The sequence below is a fragment of the Canis lupus genome, chromosome 14, assembly GCF_003254725.2.
Source record: "Canis lupus dingo isolate Sandy chromosome 14, ASM325472v2, whole genome shotgun sequence".
Classification (NCBI taxonomy): domain Eukaryota; kingdom Metazoa; phylum Chordata; class Mammalia; order Carnivora; family Canidae; genus Canis; species Canis lupus.
This window is the reverse complement of record NC_064256.1, coordinates 23,045,693-23,061,557: the sequence shown is the minus strand read 5'-3', so window position 1 is coordinate 23,061,557 and position 15,865 is coordinate 23,045,693. Positions and strand designations below refer to the sequence as shown.

At 40.2% G+C, this 15,865-nt stretch overlaps 1 protein-coding gene across 34 annotated transcripts in view; it reads right to left on the bottom strand.

Annotated features, from left to right (window-relative positions):
* UMAD1 (UBAP1-MVB12-associated (UMA) domain containing 1) overlaps positions 1–15,865 on the bottom strand; it is a 360,265-nt gene that overhangs the window by 325,725 nt on the left and 18,675 nt on the right. For 32 of the 34 annotated variants that reach the window (XR_007402017.1, XR_007402013.1, XR_007402016.1 and 29 more), the window contains one exon: positions 1,664–1,754. Coding sequence is in view for 20 of the 34 variants with exons in the window: in XM_049093626.1 (XP_048949583.1) it covers positions 1,664–1,754 (91 nt within the window). In the remaining 14 variants the exon portion in view is untranslated. Of the gene's footprint in view, positions 1–1,663; positions 1,755–12,840; positions 13,027–15,449; positions 15,543–15,865 lie in introns of those variants that run through there. The other 2 variants (XM_035698535.2, XM_049093628.1) reach the window with 2 other exon arrangements.

Genomic DNA, 15,865 nt, shown 5'->3' with positions numbered 1-15,865 from the left:
AAAGGGAAAGGGAATTTGCCAGCACTGCATATTCTGGCCTGCCAGAACTTGACTGTGGAAAAGATGGGATATTCTAAGGTAATGTTTAGCCACAAGAAAACTCTTAATCTGCTCTCCCAGAGATTAAGGCCTAGAAATGGAAGAGGGCCAGATGGGTGAAACCCTTGTGTCCTTTCTGTGAGAGACCAGATCCCAAAGAGAAGGGCTGAAGAGGCAGAGACCTGCCCATTTATACTTCTAAAAGTGTTGGGAAAGAGGCATGGTATGAACTCTAGCTCTGAGAGAGCCAAAAAAAAAAATTCAGGATCACTCTTAAATCCAAGAAGCCATCCTCCATGTTTCAAGACATATAGAGCATTTGCCAGTGCTAGGGGAACCCCATCTGACTGGACTAAGATAGAGACCATAAGAGGGGGGATCCCTGGGTGGCTCGGTGGTTTGGTGGCTGCCTTTGGCCCAGGGCACGATCTTCGAGTCCTGGGATCGAGTCTTGCGTCGGGCTGCCAGCATGGAGCCTGCTTCTCTCTCTGCCTCTCTCTCTCTCTCTGTGTGTGTGTGTCTATCATAAATAAATGAATAAATCTTAAAAAAAAAAAAAAAAAAGACCATAATAGGTAGGAAACAAGAATCTGGAAAGAAAGATACCTGAGAAACATCCCAGGGAACAAATAACCTACAAGTTCATGTAAATCCTCTCAGGAAAGGAACTGAATTTGGTGGGAGGAAGTCCAGAGTGGAAGAGGATGCGTGCTATGTGGGAACACTAGGTGTTGGCTCACCACCCTCTGGGGAGAGAATTTCTCGGAAGAACTATACAAAAACTGCAAATCTCTTCTTCAGGGGAAAGACATAACAACATGAAGGAAATGTTATTTTTCAGAATTCCCTTTGGAAAAAGCATAGTATTTGTTTGAAAGAAATTTTTCTAAAATTTATAATAGCAGCGTAAATCATACCAAATTATCATACTAGCGGTATCAATTTTTTAATAGAAAATAAACCAGTCTTAACAAACATTAGGAGACATGATTTAACATATTTTAAAAGTATACTTTATTCAGTAAATTATTTATTGGATGCCTAATTTAATTTCAGATGCTAATTTAAGAACAAGGTTTGGTACTATTTATAAAACAGAACTTGAATCTATCAAGGATCCTTCAAGACATTTGGTTTTTCACAATTAAAAAGGCTGACCATTTAACATATATGGGAAAAAAAGGGATGACTTTATATATTTAAAGTATACAGCCAAAGTAATATATAAGAAGTATATGACTTGATGATAATATTTTAAGTGATTGATGACCTTTATTTTTATAGATATTTTTATAGATTTCTTTTTTTTTAAAGATTTTATTTATTCATTAGAGACACACAGAGAGACAGAGGCAGAGACACAGGCAGAGGGAGAAGCAGGCTCCATGCAGGGAGCCAGATGTGGGACTCAATCCCAGGACTCCAGGATCGTCACCTGAGCCAAAGGCAGACGCTTAACTGCAGAGTCACCCAGGCAATCCCTATTTTTATAGATTTCATATACATAAATGAATTCTGGAATTAGTAGGAAATAATTTTTAAAATTCATCACATAAGTTTCAAGCAATCTTTTAAAGTAAAAGTAATTTAACCAATTAGGATTTTGTTTCTCAAAAAGACTCACCTAAAAGGACAAATCCATCTGCTTCTGTGTCTGGTACAGAGGGCTTTTTAGATTCCGGAGATTTTCTGAAGAAGTGAAACATCGCCGCTGTCTGAAACAGAAACACTATATAATGTCAAGGTCAGATGAAAGTGTAAAACTCTTACACTTTTTTTTTTAACTCTTACACTTTTTAATAAAAAGCCAAACATAGAGATATCACAATAATTACTTTTAGGAATTCTATTACCAGACCTAAAAACATAAGCCCTCTCCAGGTGTCAGAAGAGAACCCAGAAATTAAGGGGCATGGACTTCTAGGACAAAATCATGTATGCCTTGAACCATGTAACATCTGAACATGCAGGAAATAACCCAAAGAATTATACATGTAAAACTAAACATGCAGGAAATAACCCAAAGAATTATACATGTAAAACTAAAATCAAAAGATCACACCTGAATATGTAAGGATCTCACTAACTATAAATAGAGGACACTCGATTGAGGAGAGGAAAAACAAAACAAAATAAAAATTTGTCCAGGTTTCCTGCCGTGTCATAACCAGCTTAAGCATTTTAAAACTGAGGCCATGGGCAGCCCAGGTGTCTCAGTGGTTTAGCGCCACCTTCAGCCCAGGGCATGATCCTGGAGACCGGGGATCGAGTCCCACGTCGGGCTCCCTGCATGGAGCCTGCTTCTCCCTCTGCCTGTGTCTCTGCCTCTCTCTGTGTGTGTCTCTCATGAATAAATAAATGTTTAAAAAATAAAAATAAATAAATAAATAAAACTGAGGCCACCTGAAAAAAGAAAGGAAGGCACTTGAAATATCCTCTGCAGTTGGTTACCTGATTCACACACTCAAGGACCAACTGTATCCATTGCAACCAACTTTAAATGCCCATCAATGCAGATCTTTGTGTTGGTAAGATTGTGTGCCCCAACACACACACCCCACTTTCCTCTTTCTCCTCCCATCTTTGTACATTCAGGAAGGACAACAATTCCTAGAAAAGAACTGAGAAGGAATTTGGAGGGAACCTGGGAGGACACCTCACATCTGAGGACAGTCCCCATAAGCAAAGCAACATAAGTCCTGGTAGCAGCAAGCGCTCCGCATTTTATGTTTCATATATTCTACCCATACCAGAAAATCAAGCAGGGAGGGTAAAGATTTTATCTGAGCAAAAGCCTTCTGGAAACTGAGAACTGTACTGGGGTTTGTGGAAGTCGACCTGCCCTGAGCTGTGGACCTGTGGGGACAGTAATGGAGCTTATCTGTTGATTAGAAAACATATCTAGCTGCTTTTACTTTTAAAGGAATAAAAACTGGAGAATAACACAAGGCATGTGATCAAGAAAATAGTTCAGTAAAGGAAAAGGAACAGCCTCTAAAATCCTCAAAGAAAACACTTAAGAGGATACAGTGATGGGTCCAAAAGAAAGGTCTGGAAATAGTTCGGCATTCTGGGCAAAGCACAAGGAAACATGGGCCATACAGGATAGGATTGGTGAGAAATGAGATTAGATGCTTTTGCGGAGTAAGATGAACAGAACCCCCTGCAAGAAGGAAATGGTATCAGAGAACTGGTTGGTGTACAAGCAAGAATGGACAAAAATAGAGCTCAGATTTAAAGACTTGAAAGACTGGAAAAGGCAACTAACTTCTCAACCCAATGAAACGGAGAAGCCTCTGAAGAAACAACAGCTGATTAAAACTCAACCTCAAGTAAGCATCAAATCAAGAGTACAACCATTAACACCTGATATTAAGACTTCAGCCCGGATCAATGTGGCATGTAGTCAATTCCTTCACTTGGGGTAAAATGGTTCAGGAAAAAACAGAAGAAGAAGGTAGTCTTCAGCTGAAACCTGGCAAAGAAAAGGTACCCCCAAGTAAATAAGGAAATAGAGGGCACCTGTGGGGTGGAAAAGCTGAGGAATGTAGCAAATCTGAGAGATCTCTAGCAAAAATTGTAGGTCTGGCCTTTGACACATGAAGCTAATTATAATCAAACAGCTAAGAAGCCAACAAAATGTTTGAGAGCTATATGGCCAAAATGACTACTACCAATCTGGATTAAAAAAAAGACCCAGGCACCTGTATGGGTCAGCCGATTAAGCAGCCAGCTCTTGATTTTAGCTCAGGTCATGACCTCAGGGTTACAGGATTGAGCCCCACTCCAGGCTTTCACTCAGTGCAGAGTCTGCTTGAGATCCTCTCTTTCCCTCTCCCTCTGCCCCTTTCCCCTCACCCCCCAAATAATTTTTTTTTTTAAGGAAGACTATGACTAGTGGATATTTAGAACAGCCCTACAGACAGGAACTTGCCAGAGAGAACTGCTCAGACCCCAAAAACTGCTCAGTGCCCACTTCAGTGGTAGCCAAGGAAGTTACTAGAAAAGGAAGAAACTCCAAGAGGCTGGAGCCAATGGGCATGGAGGACAAGGACTGGGGGGCCTCTCCCAGGAAAAAGAATTTGGGCATAATTAATGGGCTTCCTCCAACCCAAGGTGGGGGTCCCCCCAAAACCCTGCTCAGTTCCATTTCAGGATCACTACCACTCCATAACTACTGAATACCTCCAATTCATCCTCTTTCTGAATGAGAGTGGTTTGGGCAGTATGGTTTCCAGTTCCCCCAGAGTAGGAGGGGATGGAGGCGATGGGTCTTTTTAATTCACACCGTCTCCAGACCAAGAGATGGCACACTTGGACCTGATGGAGATACTGGACTTCGAATGTGAATGGGCAGTGTGGGCTACAGCTCTGGGGGAGGGGTGGGTTATTGTGCCTACAATGAGGAGAGCTGGGGATGTGATGACCACAAATGAGAACCATGGAAACATAAGGGTTGTTCACTGGCTCTCTGCCTTATGGAGACAAAGGACTGTAGTTTTGCTTCCTGCTTGGAGGGAGATGTGGCCACATAGCTTGCTTAGTTCACTGTGTCACATGCCATTAGGGTGCTACATCAAGGAGTTTTGTGAACACAGAGAAAAAAAAGCCCTTTGGAAAGAGTTTCCTGCTCTAACATATATAGAAAAGCCTTCTAATAAAAGGACTCAAATTTCCAATACTTTCTCATGTCTGGCCACAAAACAGAAATGGAACATGGAAATTATAAAAGTGGTTCTGATAAGTCAGGTTCAAGCCCCCAAAGTCTAAATATGTTGTTATAAAAGCAGACCAAGGGGCATCTGGAGGGTTCAGTCACTTAAACATCTGTCTCTTGGTTTCGGCTCAGGTCATGATCTTAATTAAGCATGTGGCATCATGTCCGGCTCCATGATCAGTACAGAGGCTGCTTCAGATTCTTTCTCCCTCTCCCCCTGCCCCTCCCCACTCACATGCTCTCTCTTTGAAATAAATAAAAATCTTCAAAAAAATAAAAAAATAAAAATAAATAAAAGCCAGACCAAACTCAGGTGTGGTACAAGAATCTTTTTCTTTAATTCAAGTATTTGGTACAGAATTTATAACTTAAGTAATTAAGTAAAGCATTTAAGTTTTTCATGACTTAAAACTTCTAATTTAAACTACATACAGGCTGCATCTGTTTGTTGCTAGCGTGACTGATTGGCAATGCATATTATAATCCCTTCCCTTAGAACACTGTAAACATTAGAAAAGGAAGGATAACATGGATTCCGTGAGTCAAGAAACTTCCAGACATGGAAGAAACAGACCAGGAGTAAGAGAAAGGAAGTCAACACAGAATGAAAGAACTCAGAATGGCAGCAAAGAATGGTTTACTATAAATATCCATCTGAAACAACTCTAAAATTATTACAAAAGTACCGGTCACCCTCATGCCCATCACTCCATCAATCTGACCACCACCTTGACTCTTTCCTCAAGATGCTTTTTCGTGAGAATAAGGTTCCAATTTTACAATACAAGTCCTGGGATTCCCTTGTATGACCAATACTACTGCTGACACTAGTAGTCTAATTCCACCAGGTATGTAAGATCAGTCTAACCATACATCTTTAAGAAATCACTCCATGCACGAAAAGATGCTCTAATGTATGACCTAATTATCTTTATCCCATGACATTTTTTCCTATCATTGAAAAACACACACAGCAGTGCAAAAATGTATCCTGGTGAGCTGGCAATACCATTCTAAGATCTGCCCTCTATGAACTATTCCTGGGGTGAGAGAGCTGTGTGGGGCAGATCACCACCCCAGCAGCCAGACTGAGTTGTCCTACCTATGACTAGAAACAAGGAAGGCAAGGGGAGCAACTAAAACACCCCTAACATTTATTAAATTCCTTCTGTGTCAGTCGTTATTACCAAATTGCCTTATGTATGTACCCTATCTCCTATAATCTCCATCACCTTGTCCAGTACACTTAAGTAATGGCAATGTGTAAGTGAAAGGATCGAAGTAAAGTAGATTAAGTATTGGCCTAAGTCTATGTGGCTGCTAAACAGCAGAGCTAGAACTTTAAACCACGTCCTTTTGCAACTAAACTGAAAGCTTTTCCTGAACGAAGCAGCACAGGCAAGGAGTCCTTAACACTTAGACATTTGTGTTAGACTTTAATGTAATATTTCCTAGAATTAGTCACATACATTTGATTAATTCCATTTCTGACTTTATCAATCCCTTCTTCCCAAGTCTTGCTCAGCTCTAGGTTTTGAAGGCGTAACTAATTCCATAACATCTATATTCAAGAACTTCCTTTATTTTGTATTTATATTTTATAAACATCTATTAAGGGCTTAGGCCAGATACAGACCAAGCATTGTAGATGCAGCACCCAACTTATATCCAGGAGGAAGAATAACTGCAGCCTCAGCCCACCATATTTCTGAGGCAGTCCTTAGCAAACTTAAGAGTAATTTAAGAGCTCCATCCCCAAAGTGGAGGAAGTCGGTAATAATCCTGTTGCCTGAAGCCTAATGAATCGTGACCTAAGTACCCAGGCTTCTGATGTGCATGGCCTTGACAGCTGGATTTTGGCTTCGAGTTCCCAAGCATATTCCAATCTCATTTCCTTATTTACAATTTTCAGTATCTTAAAAATTGTCTATAGTAAGTGAACAACAACAACAAAAAAAGCCAATATTTACTCTTAAAATCCATTACTAGGAGCACCTGGGTGGCTCACTCAGTTAAGCGTCTGCCTTCAGCTCAGGTCATGATCCCAGAGTCCTGGGATCGAGCCCCACATCCAGCTCTCTGCTCAGCAGGGAGTCTGCTTCTCCCTCTCCCTCTGTCTCCCACTCTGCCCACTGTGCTCTCTCTCTCTCTCTCTGTCAAATAAATAAAATATTTTTTAAAAAATCCATTATTAGCCAGCAGCAACACTTTTGCCTGACTGAGCTGGGGCCCAACTCAGAATGAATGTCTCCTAATTCTCAAATATGGGAATCCTCTAGCAACCTGAACATAGATGAGGGATGAAGAATTCACCTGCCCATCCACAGACTGGGAGGAAATACCTGCAAATCACATATCCATTAAAGAACATGTATCTAGGGGTGCCTGGGTGGCTCAGTTGGTTAAACATCTGCCTTTGGCTCAGGTTATGATCCTGGGGTCCTGGGATCGAGCCCTGCATCAGGTTCCCTGCTCAGCAAGGAGGAGACTGCTTCTCCTGTGCCCTCTGCCCCTAACCACTGCTCATGTTCTCCCTCTCTCTCCCTCAAAAATAGACAAAATCTAAAAAAAAAAAAAAAAAAAAAAGAATGCATATCTAGAAAATATAAAGAACTCTAAAAATTCAATAATGAGAAAAAAAATAAAAACTGGGCAAAAGATATGAACAGACACTTCAACAAAGAAGATATGTGAATAGCAAACAGTCACATGAAAAGATGTTCAACTTCCTTAGTCAATAAGCAAATGCAAATTAAAATCTCAGTAAGATACCACTAGATACCGATTAAAATATTTCAAATTTAAAAGGTTTGCCATGCCAAGTGTTGGCAAAAATGTGGAACAACTGAAACTTTTGTATACTGCAGTAGGCATGTAATAAAGTACAACCACTATGAGTAATCATTTGGCAGCTTCCTGAAAACATAAACATACATCTACCATATAACCCAGACCTGCTCCTTCTAGGTATTCACCTAAGAGAACGGAAAGCATATGTTCACACTTGTATGCAAATATCATACAGCTTTTTTAATAAGAGCCCCAAACCAGAAACAACCAATGTCCAAAATCAATAAATGGACACACTGTGGCATAACCATAATATTATTTAGCAAAAAAACGCAATGAAGTCCTAAGACATACTCCAACACACATGAATCTCAAAAAAAATTAAGTGAAAGAAGCCAGACAAAAAAAGAGTTTATACCGTATGATCCCATTTATATGAACTTCTAGGAAATGCAAATTAATATATAGTGACAGAAAGGAAATCAGCAGTTGTTTGAAAAATGGGGAGCAAGGCAGAGGGATGGAAGGAGAGATTACAGAGAAGGAAACTTTGGGGTTGATGAACATGTTCATTAGAGTGATTGTGGGGGCAGTTTCAGGAGCATGAATCTATCTCAAAACTCATCAAATAGGGATCCCTGGGTGGCGCAGCGATTTGGCGCCTGCCTTTGGCCCAGGGCGTGATCCTGGAGACCCGGGATCGAATCCCACGTTGGGCTCCCGGTGCATGGAGCCTGCTTCTCCCTCTGCCTGTGTCTCTGCCTCTCTCTCTCTCTCTCTCTCTCTCTCTGTGACTATCATAAATAAATAAAAAATAAAAAAAAACTCATCAAATAATACATTTTCAATATGTGCAATTTATTTTGTCAATAATAACCCAATAAAATTAATTTAAAAATTCATCATTAGCACAATATCCTAGAAGTCATATAAATGTTTAGTTCACCATGATTCAGGAAACTGTCTTGCATCTCTTAAACCCCTGTGTTACAGATACAGTCTTTGTAGAAAAGAAAATGCTTCTTTTCTCTGTGCATTCACACAAAACCGAGAAATAAAAGGACAGTGTCTTCACTTTTAATGATATACAAAGACTGCATATAAACAGGCTAGCCTGATCACTAGAGCAGATCCCATTGCTCTGAAGGGGCAGAGGGTAGGGCAAGTAATAGATTTATTTTTCCCTATTATCCTAAAGCTTACACTTTAAGTATAATACAAAAGGATGAAGGCAACCTGGTTTTCTCAATTTGTCTTCTTTCAATTACAACAGACTACTAGATAATGCAAAAATGCAAAAACACTGCCATTCCTATCTGTGATTCATCAATAGCAGCTACTTGACTGTAATGAGGATAACACACAAGTTTCCCCTGCTATCCGAAAGTAGACTGTTTCTATAAAAGCTTTTTATAAGCCAAAACGGCAGAAAGTGAAAAAGCATCACTAATCTGTATGGAAATTTTTTTTACCATTCCCAGGCCTCCAAAATAACTTCTCTTAAGCTTTTCAGGTACCTTAGGACACATCTTGCTAAGGAAGGGATATACAAAATAAATCCAGATAAAGCACAGATGCTCAGGGACACAGCTGAGAGCTATGGGGGCTGGATGCTGAGATGCTCCCAGAAGGAGATGGGTGGGGCCCCTCTCACTGCTGAGCACACACACTGCCTCCGTAATAGCTTGCTGCCAACAAACACCGAGACCTATTTTTACTTTTTGCCTTTTTCATACAAGTGGAAAATCCTCTCTAGACTTGTTTCAGTCAGCCACAACAGGTATGAAGGTATGTCTTTCATAAGAGCAGAGTAGTATAATATGAACTCTGAAAAAGAAGGGGATACCTGTGTGTATGCACACATACATATGTTTTTTCCCTTCATATTTGCTCCAGAAGGATTCCAGAAGGATGAGTGAGAATGAGAAGAGCCCTAATGGACTTCACAAATAGGTAGCCTTGAGTTCAATGTCACCTGCAGGGTAGGGCACAGACGCAAAACAAGGAGAAGGCCCTTCCTGTAAGAAGGGTCACTATGAACAAACAGCACAGAGCGTTTGGAGGACAGCAAAGGGATTAACCTCAACAGAGGCATGTGGATAAACTGCAGAAATTAAGGCTGCAGGGGTGCCTGGGGGGGCTCAGTGGTTGAGTGTATCTCAACTCAGATCATGATCCCAGGGTCCTAGAATTGAGCCCTGCATAGGGCTCCCTGGTCAGTGGGGAGTCTGCTTCTCCCTCTCCCTTTGCCCCTGCTCATTCTCTCTCTCTCCTTCTTTCTCTCTCTTTTTCTCTCTCAATGAATAGATAAAATCTTTAAAGAAAATTGAAACTGCAAAAGAAAGGTGGAGACCAATCATTGAGAGGGCTGAAAAATCAAGAATATGTTAGAATATCCACAGTAGCGGATCAGGATCTATTTAATGTTACTGCACCATCTACGAGGTTGAGGAAAGGAGCCGAAGAGGCTGGTGGAGAGCAGAGTCAAGAAGTTAGAAAGTTGTAGCAAAATGGGATTGGATTAAGATAGGAGACATTTGAACTAAAAAGATGTGCAGAAATGTGGAGGAGGACCTTGTGACTCCCCAGCTCTACAAAATGCAGATGGAATGGAATCAATACAAAGCGAGTGAAATCTCAAGCCTGAGGGACTGACGGAAGTAGTATTATGAAGAAAAGTAGGAAAGAGAAGCTCATTTTAAGAGAAGAAAATATAATGAATTCTGTTTTGAACAAACTAGATGTAGGGAAACGAGACTTGCCCAGGTGTAAACATGTAAACAGTTGGGAAAATAGGACCCAGTGACCCAGAGAACGGGACGTTGTTAGCATGTAAGTGGTAACTGAAATCATGAACATCAGTGATTTTTCAAATGGAAAATGTAAAAGCTCAGGAATTGAAGTCATGATCTCTAAGATCTCAAATTATACTATAAAAATGCATCCCCTTAATTGTCACCAGAGTGGCATGTACACTCGCTTTTCTTCACTATTTTCAAAAACATAATTGACTGTCTTATCAGGATTCAGATGTTAAACTCGACTATATTGTTTCAGGTTTCAAAACTGCAGAAAACAACTGGCCTCTTCAGCATAACCCGGGGTGGTAAATTCAAATGCCAAGCAGCTAAGTCTGTGTGAAGCCAGCCTCCTGGGAGATAGGGGAGAAGGGGAGAGAGCGGCCCAGTCTCCCACAGGCACTTCCAGAGACGGAGGGAGGAAGAGAGATATCCAGGGAGCCACGAGGAGGAGCCCTTCACCAAAACAAGGCTTGTGAGGGCTGGATCCAGGAACCAGCTAAAAAGAGCTTTTGATGGTTTTGAGGTGGGAAAGCCCTGACTCACAGTTTCACTCACTGCTATGGCCAAGCTAAAAACAATAATAAAAACAGAAACAACCACGAAACACAAACAGGACCAGGCTGAAGCTGTAGTTAGCTCATCTCTCCCCCAAGCAGATGATCCCAAAGCATCTACAAAGCTCAGTGGAACACAGCCTTGAAAGTCTAAAGCTGCCTCATTATGAAGGGCCTGTTTTAATGCCCGTGAGTGGGACTAGGATCCTAGGCCCCCCAACTCCAGCTCCTGCCGGCCCAGTCCTCTTAGAGAACCTTTCAGCTGAAGTGATTTATTTTTCCTCATTTTTTTAATAAATCATTGTAGCTGATATGATTTACTTATAATTCTTTAATAATCTGTTTTAATATCTATATATTCTTTACAGTATGTTTTTTTACTGTATTTGTTTTATACTATCTTACTCTGTCTATAGTTCTAATTTATTTGTTTCTTAAAAAAGAACTAGCAGGCTTTCTATTTATAAAAGTAATTTCTATTTTGTGTGTGAAGGGGCAGAGGGGATGAGCATGTTTATACTTTAGAAAACAAAAATATGGAAAAATATACACCAAACCTAATACCTATTGTCACCAAGATGCATGACCAGTTTATACTCACAGTACAGTTCTTTTGTAGTATTTGCATTATGTTAAATGTTAAACCTAGGCCAGGAACGTGCATAATAGCTTAAACCTAACTGACATAAAGAAAAACTGAGAAAGGCTTTGGAATTTAGTGGACATTCTGGCTAGCGTACCCAACTTTCATCTTTGACTAGGTTATATCACCACTCTGTAGGAGGTAACTTGTAGAAAATGGATAGTCACGTGAGTAATTCCTGTCCACAGAAATGAATCTGGTAAAATGCATTAATTACTGCTCTGTGGGATAGTGACCAGTTTTGCATCCATTTATAAATTCAAAATTCCTGCCTTTGACTACAAATGTGTGGTGATACTTTGAGTTCTCTTTTGAACCAGTCATAATATCTTGCAAGTTCCCTCCTTGATGAGTTTGGTAGTCTGACAGATTTTACATTACTATGAGAGAGATGATTTTAACCTCTTAAAATTTATCCACTAACTTTGTACTACCAATGATTACCCAAAGGTTTGCCTTTGTTTTGTCATCCCAGATAGGTTTTTTTTTTTTTTTTTTTTTTTTGAACGTTTGTGACATTGGTGTCATGGGGGAAAGGTATGGAAATATGAGGATAAACAAGTAGGGAGCAAGGAAAAAGGCCTTTAAGCTGATGTCATAAACAAGCTCCCCGGAAGTCTAAAAGACAATTAATTGAACATTAACATAAATTTTATTTCCACTTCTCTAATTTTATGCTCAAACCATCACCTCTCCCCCTCAAAAAAACACTCAGGAGACAAAAAAACACAAAAAATTTAATCTTGGATCTACAGCTATTTTTCAAACTGCTAATTCCAACCCTTTAGTAGAAGTAAATTCAATTTAATGGGTCGTGGCCACATTTTTTTTTTCACATTTTTAAATGGAATGAAATAGGAGAAAAAAGAAAAAAGAAGATGAAGAGAAAGGGAAAGGAAGCAAAAAGATCATCAGAGACTATCACATTTGCCAAATAATGGTTTATGAACTTTTGCTTTTGGTGCTAGGTCACGATATGAAATGTATTTCTTAGTGTGAGTTGCAGGCAAAAAATTTCAAAGCCACTAATTATATTGCAGTGCTCACATAACTCTGAAAAGACCAAACATTATGTACCCCCTTGCATTTTTAAAGGTAACATCTAAAAATTTCCACTGAAAATTATAATGGATGTAGTTTATAGCACACTATGATTATTCAAATGTTGAAATAAAACTTATAACATTCTTTTACACTTATCCAATGGAATATGAACACCAGAGCATTTTAATACACACCATCAACCATTTAAAAAAACACATGAACAAGTTATTTTTTAACAGTAGGAAATATTACATTGTTCTTTTTTCTCCTTGAACTAGTATTTCCATTCCACTTCAGCTGGTCTGGAGCAGCTCAGAGATGTACAGCAGCGCAGCTTTTACAACATAACCGGATGAATACAAAGTAGTGGTGGCAATCTCATTTTGAAGAGAGCTGTCCTTTAATGTAACACTTTTAACCTTTTCGCTTGTCACCTAACTGGAAAATGACATCATGTGCATATATAACAGCCATTAAAAACTGAAGGGAAATGATTTAATAAAACTCACTTCCCTAACATGACTAATATAGTTGCTTTTAGCAAATTGATAAGTTTTACAGGTATGATTTTTGGCCTAAACAGAATATCTAAAATACTTAGAAAGTCGGAAGATCTTGAGCTACAAATTGATAATTATACAGCACCAGGTAAAACAGGATTCTGGAAGAGCGCAAAGAACTCCAGAGAACTTCACAGTGAAGATTTCACACAGAGGCCAAGTTGGGATTTTTTTTCTTCATTTTGTAGGGTTTCTTTTCTTGATCTGGGTTGGGGAGTTTTTCTAGTTTATCTCCACAACTTAGTGACTTTTAACAGTTGGCTTTACTTGCCATGGAGAACAGCACAGAGGCTTCCTCTGATAATCTCAACTGCCAGCTACTCATTAGCTCCACTAGGAGCTGTTTGCAATCATTAGCTGTTGCTATAATAATAAAACCCTGCTATCCTGGAAGCATTACATAATCTGAAATTACTAATTTTCTGGAATTTTCTTTAGCAGAATTACTTTTCAAGCATATGACAGTCATCTTGAAAAGTCACAAGTTGGCCCAAAAAGGTTTTAGAACAGAACTTTCTTTCTCATATCTTTTTTATTTACATCATTGCATACAGACAGTCTAAGGGTAAAACTGACCTCATGCAATTTTACTCTCCTCCATTACTCTGTAAATAAACATGACCCCCAAAGTCTCTGTTAGAATCATAAGGGAGGTTTTGTGTAGTTTTATTGCTGTTGTTGTTGGATTTGGGGATTTTTGTTGTTGTTTTTTTTTCCCCTTCTAATTAGCTACCCTATTATTTTCAGAGTCAAGACTGGTATCCTGGCAGTGATAAGTACTGGCTGCTTTTTCCCCCTCCCCTGTCCTTATTCATGAAAAAATAAATAAAAATAAATTAAACCAGCATAATAATGTCTCCCCTAATTCTACTAATATAGGAAGGCAAAATCTTAGAGGAGTGAAGACAGCAGAGGAGTAGGGAGACCCAAGGCTTGCCTCCTCCCTGGAACACAGCTAGATAAAAAACCATCAAGTCATCCTGAATACCCAAGCAACTGATCAGAGGGCTGAGAAAGAGTAAAAAATGCACAACTAGAGCTGAAAAATAAACAAAAAAACCAAACCACCACATCATGAAAGGTAGGAACTGCAGAGAACTGATTTGGGGAAGATAAGAGATGTGGGTGCTGCGATAGAGAAAGAATCCTAATTGCAGAGAGAGGAGTGAGAGAGAAAGAGTGGAAGTGGGCACACAGAGAATTGCACAAGAAAAACTATTCCCCAAAACCACTGACTGGGCAAAGGAAAGGAGAGGGGTAGACTATCGCAAGTTTTTATAAAAACAGTGGAGTGCAGAGTGTGAAGTTTCAGAGGCCACAAAGTGTGAAGTTTCAGAGGTCTGCGACATCACCAGGGTCATGCCTGGGTCTTAGCAATGCTCCGGTGGGTAAGGAGAACAGAGACCTAGGATTGTGCAGGGAGGTCTGAGGATCCCCTGGGTTCACATGGAGAGGCAGTTCCCCAGTTAGAGTACATTTAGGAGAGGGGGTGCTGTGACCTCTCTAGGGGCAAGGTACCCAGAGGGCACCACTGAGCTGCCCCATTGGCTAGCATCAGAACACAGGCACCGAGTCTTGGTATCCTTTCTGTTACACTTTTTGCCATAAACTCCAAGCCACTGTGTGGTTGCACACCCGATTTCTGGGACAAACCTGTGGGCAGCTACGGTGCAGCCAGACCCTCCCCCAGGGGATCAGCACGGGTCCTGCCCACCGGGATCTCTAAAATTTGGAGTTTGGGAACCCAGTCCATGCCTGAGGTGAAACATGGGAGTGCAGTGCCAGTTGGCAGGCAGAGACAGACACGGTGGACACAGAAATGACACAGGAGACACAGGAGAGGTGGCTGTGTGCTCTCCTGGGAGGGCTTCCTGAAGGGTGGCAGGTGCCAGCTCCCCATCCTAGGAGGAGAGAACAGGGCAATGCCACTTCCACCTCGCCCACCAGTGCTGAAAAACTTCAGGAAGCAAAAGGGCACCACCTAGTGGAGGCTGAAGCCGCTCACACCAGGCCCCGCCCCCTTGTGTGCTGTGAGCCCATCTCCAATAGGGCAAGATCACCTGAGAACCAGAGCAACAGGTCCAGCATGAACACCACAGGCACCAAGTCTACAGATCAGAGTGCTGCAAAGCTTCAGCTCTAGGGGAAACAGGATCTCCCTTCCTTTGTATTGTTTTTTATTTTATTTAATTTTAATTTTTTTTTGAATTTTCTTTTTATTGTATGTATTTTTTACTTAATTTACCTGTATTTTTCATTTTCTAAATTTATTTTTTAAAATTTTTTTTTGGATCCAGATGCTTTTAACAAGCTGATCAAAACACATAGGATCTAGCTTCCTCTTTTTTTTTTTTTTTTTTCTTGGACATAATGACAAGATGGAAGAATTCAACCCTAAAGAAAGAATAGGAAAAAGTCACAGTGAGGAACTTAATCAATACAAATATAAGATGTCTAAACTAGAATTTATTTATTTATTTACTTATAAAATATTTTATTTATTTATTCATGAGAAACACAGAGAGAGGGGCAGAGGGAGAAGCAGGCTCCATGCAGAGACCCTGATGTGGAACTCAATCCCGGAACTCCAAGATCATGCTCTTGGCCAAAGACAGGCGCTAAACTGCTGAGCCACCCAGGGATCCTCTAAACCAGAATTTAAAACAAGTATAAGGACACTAGGTGGGCTTGAAAAAAAGCACAGAAGACACTAGAGA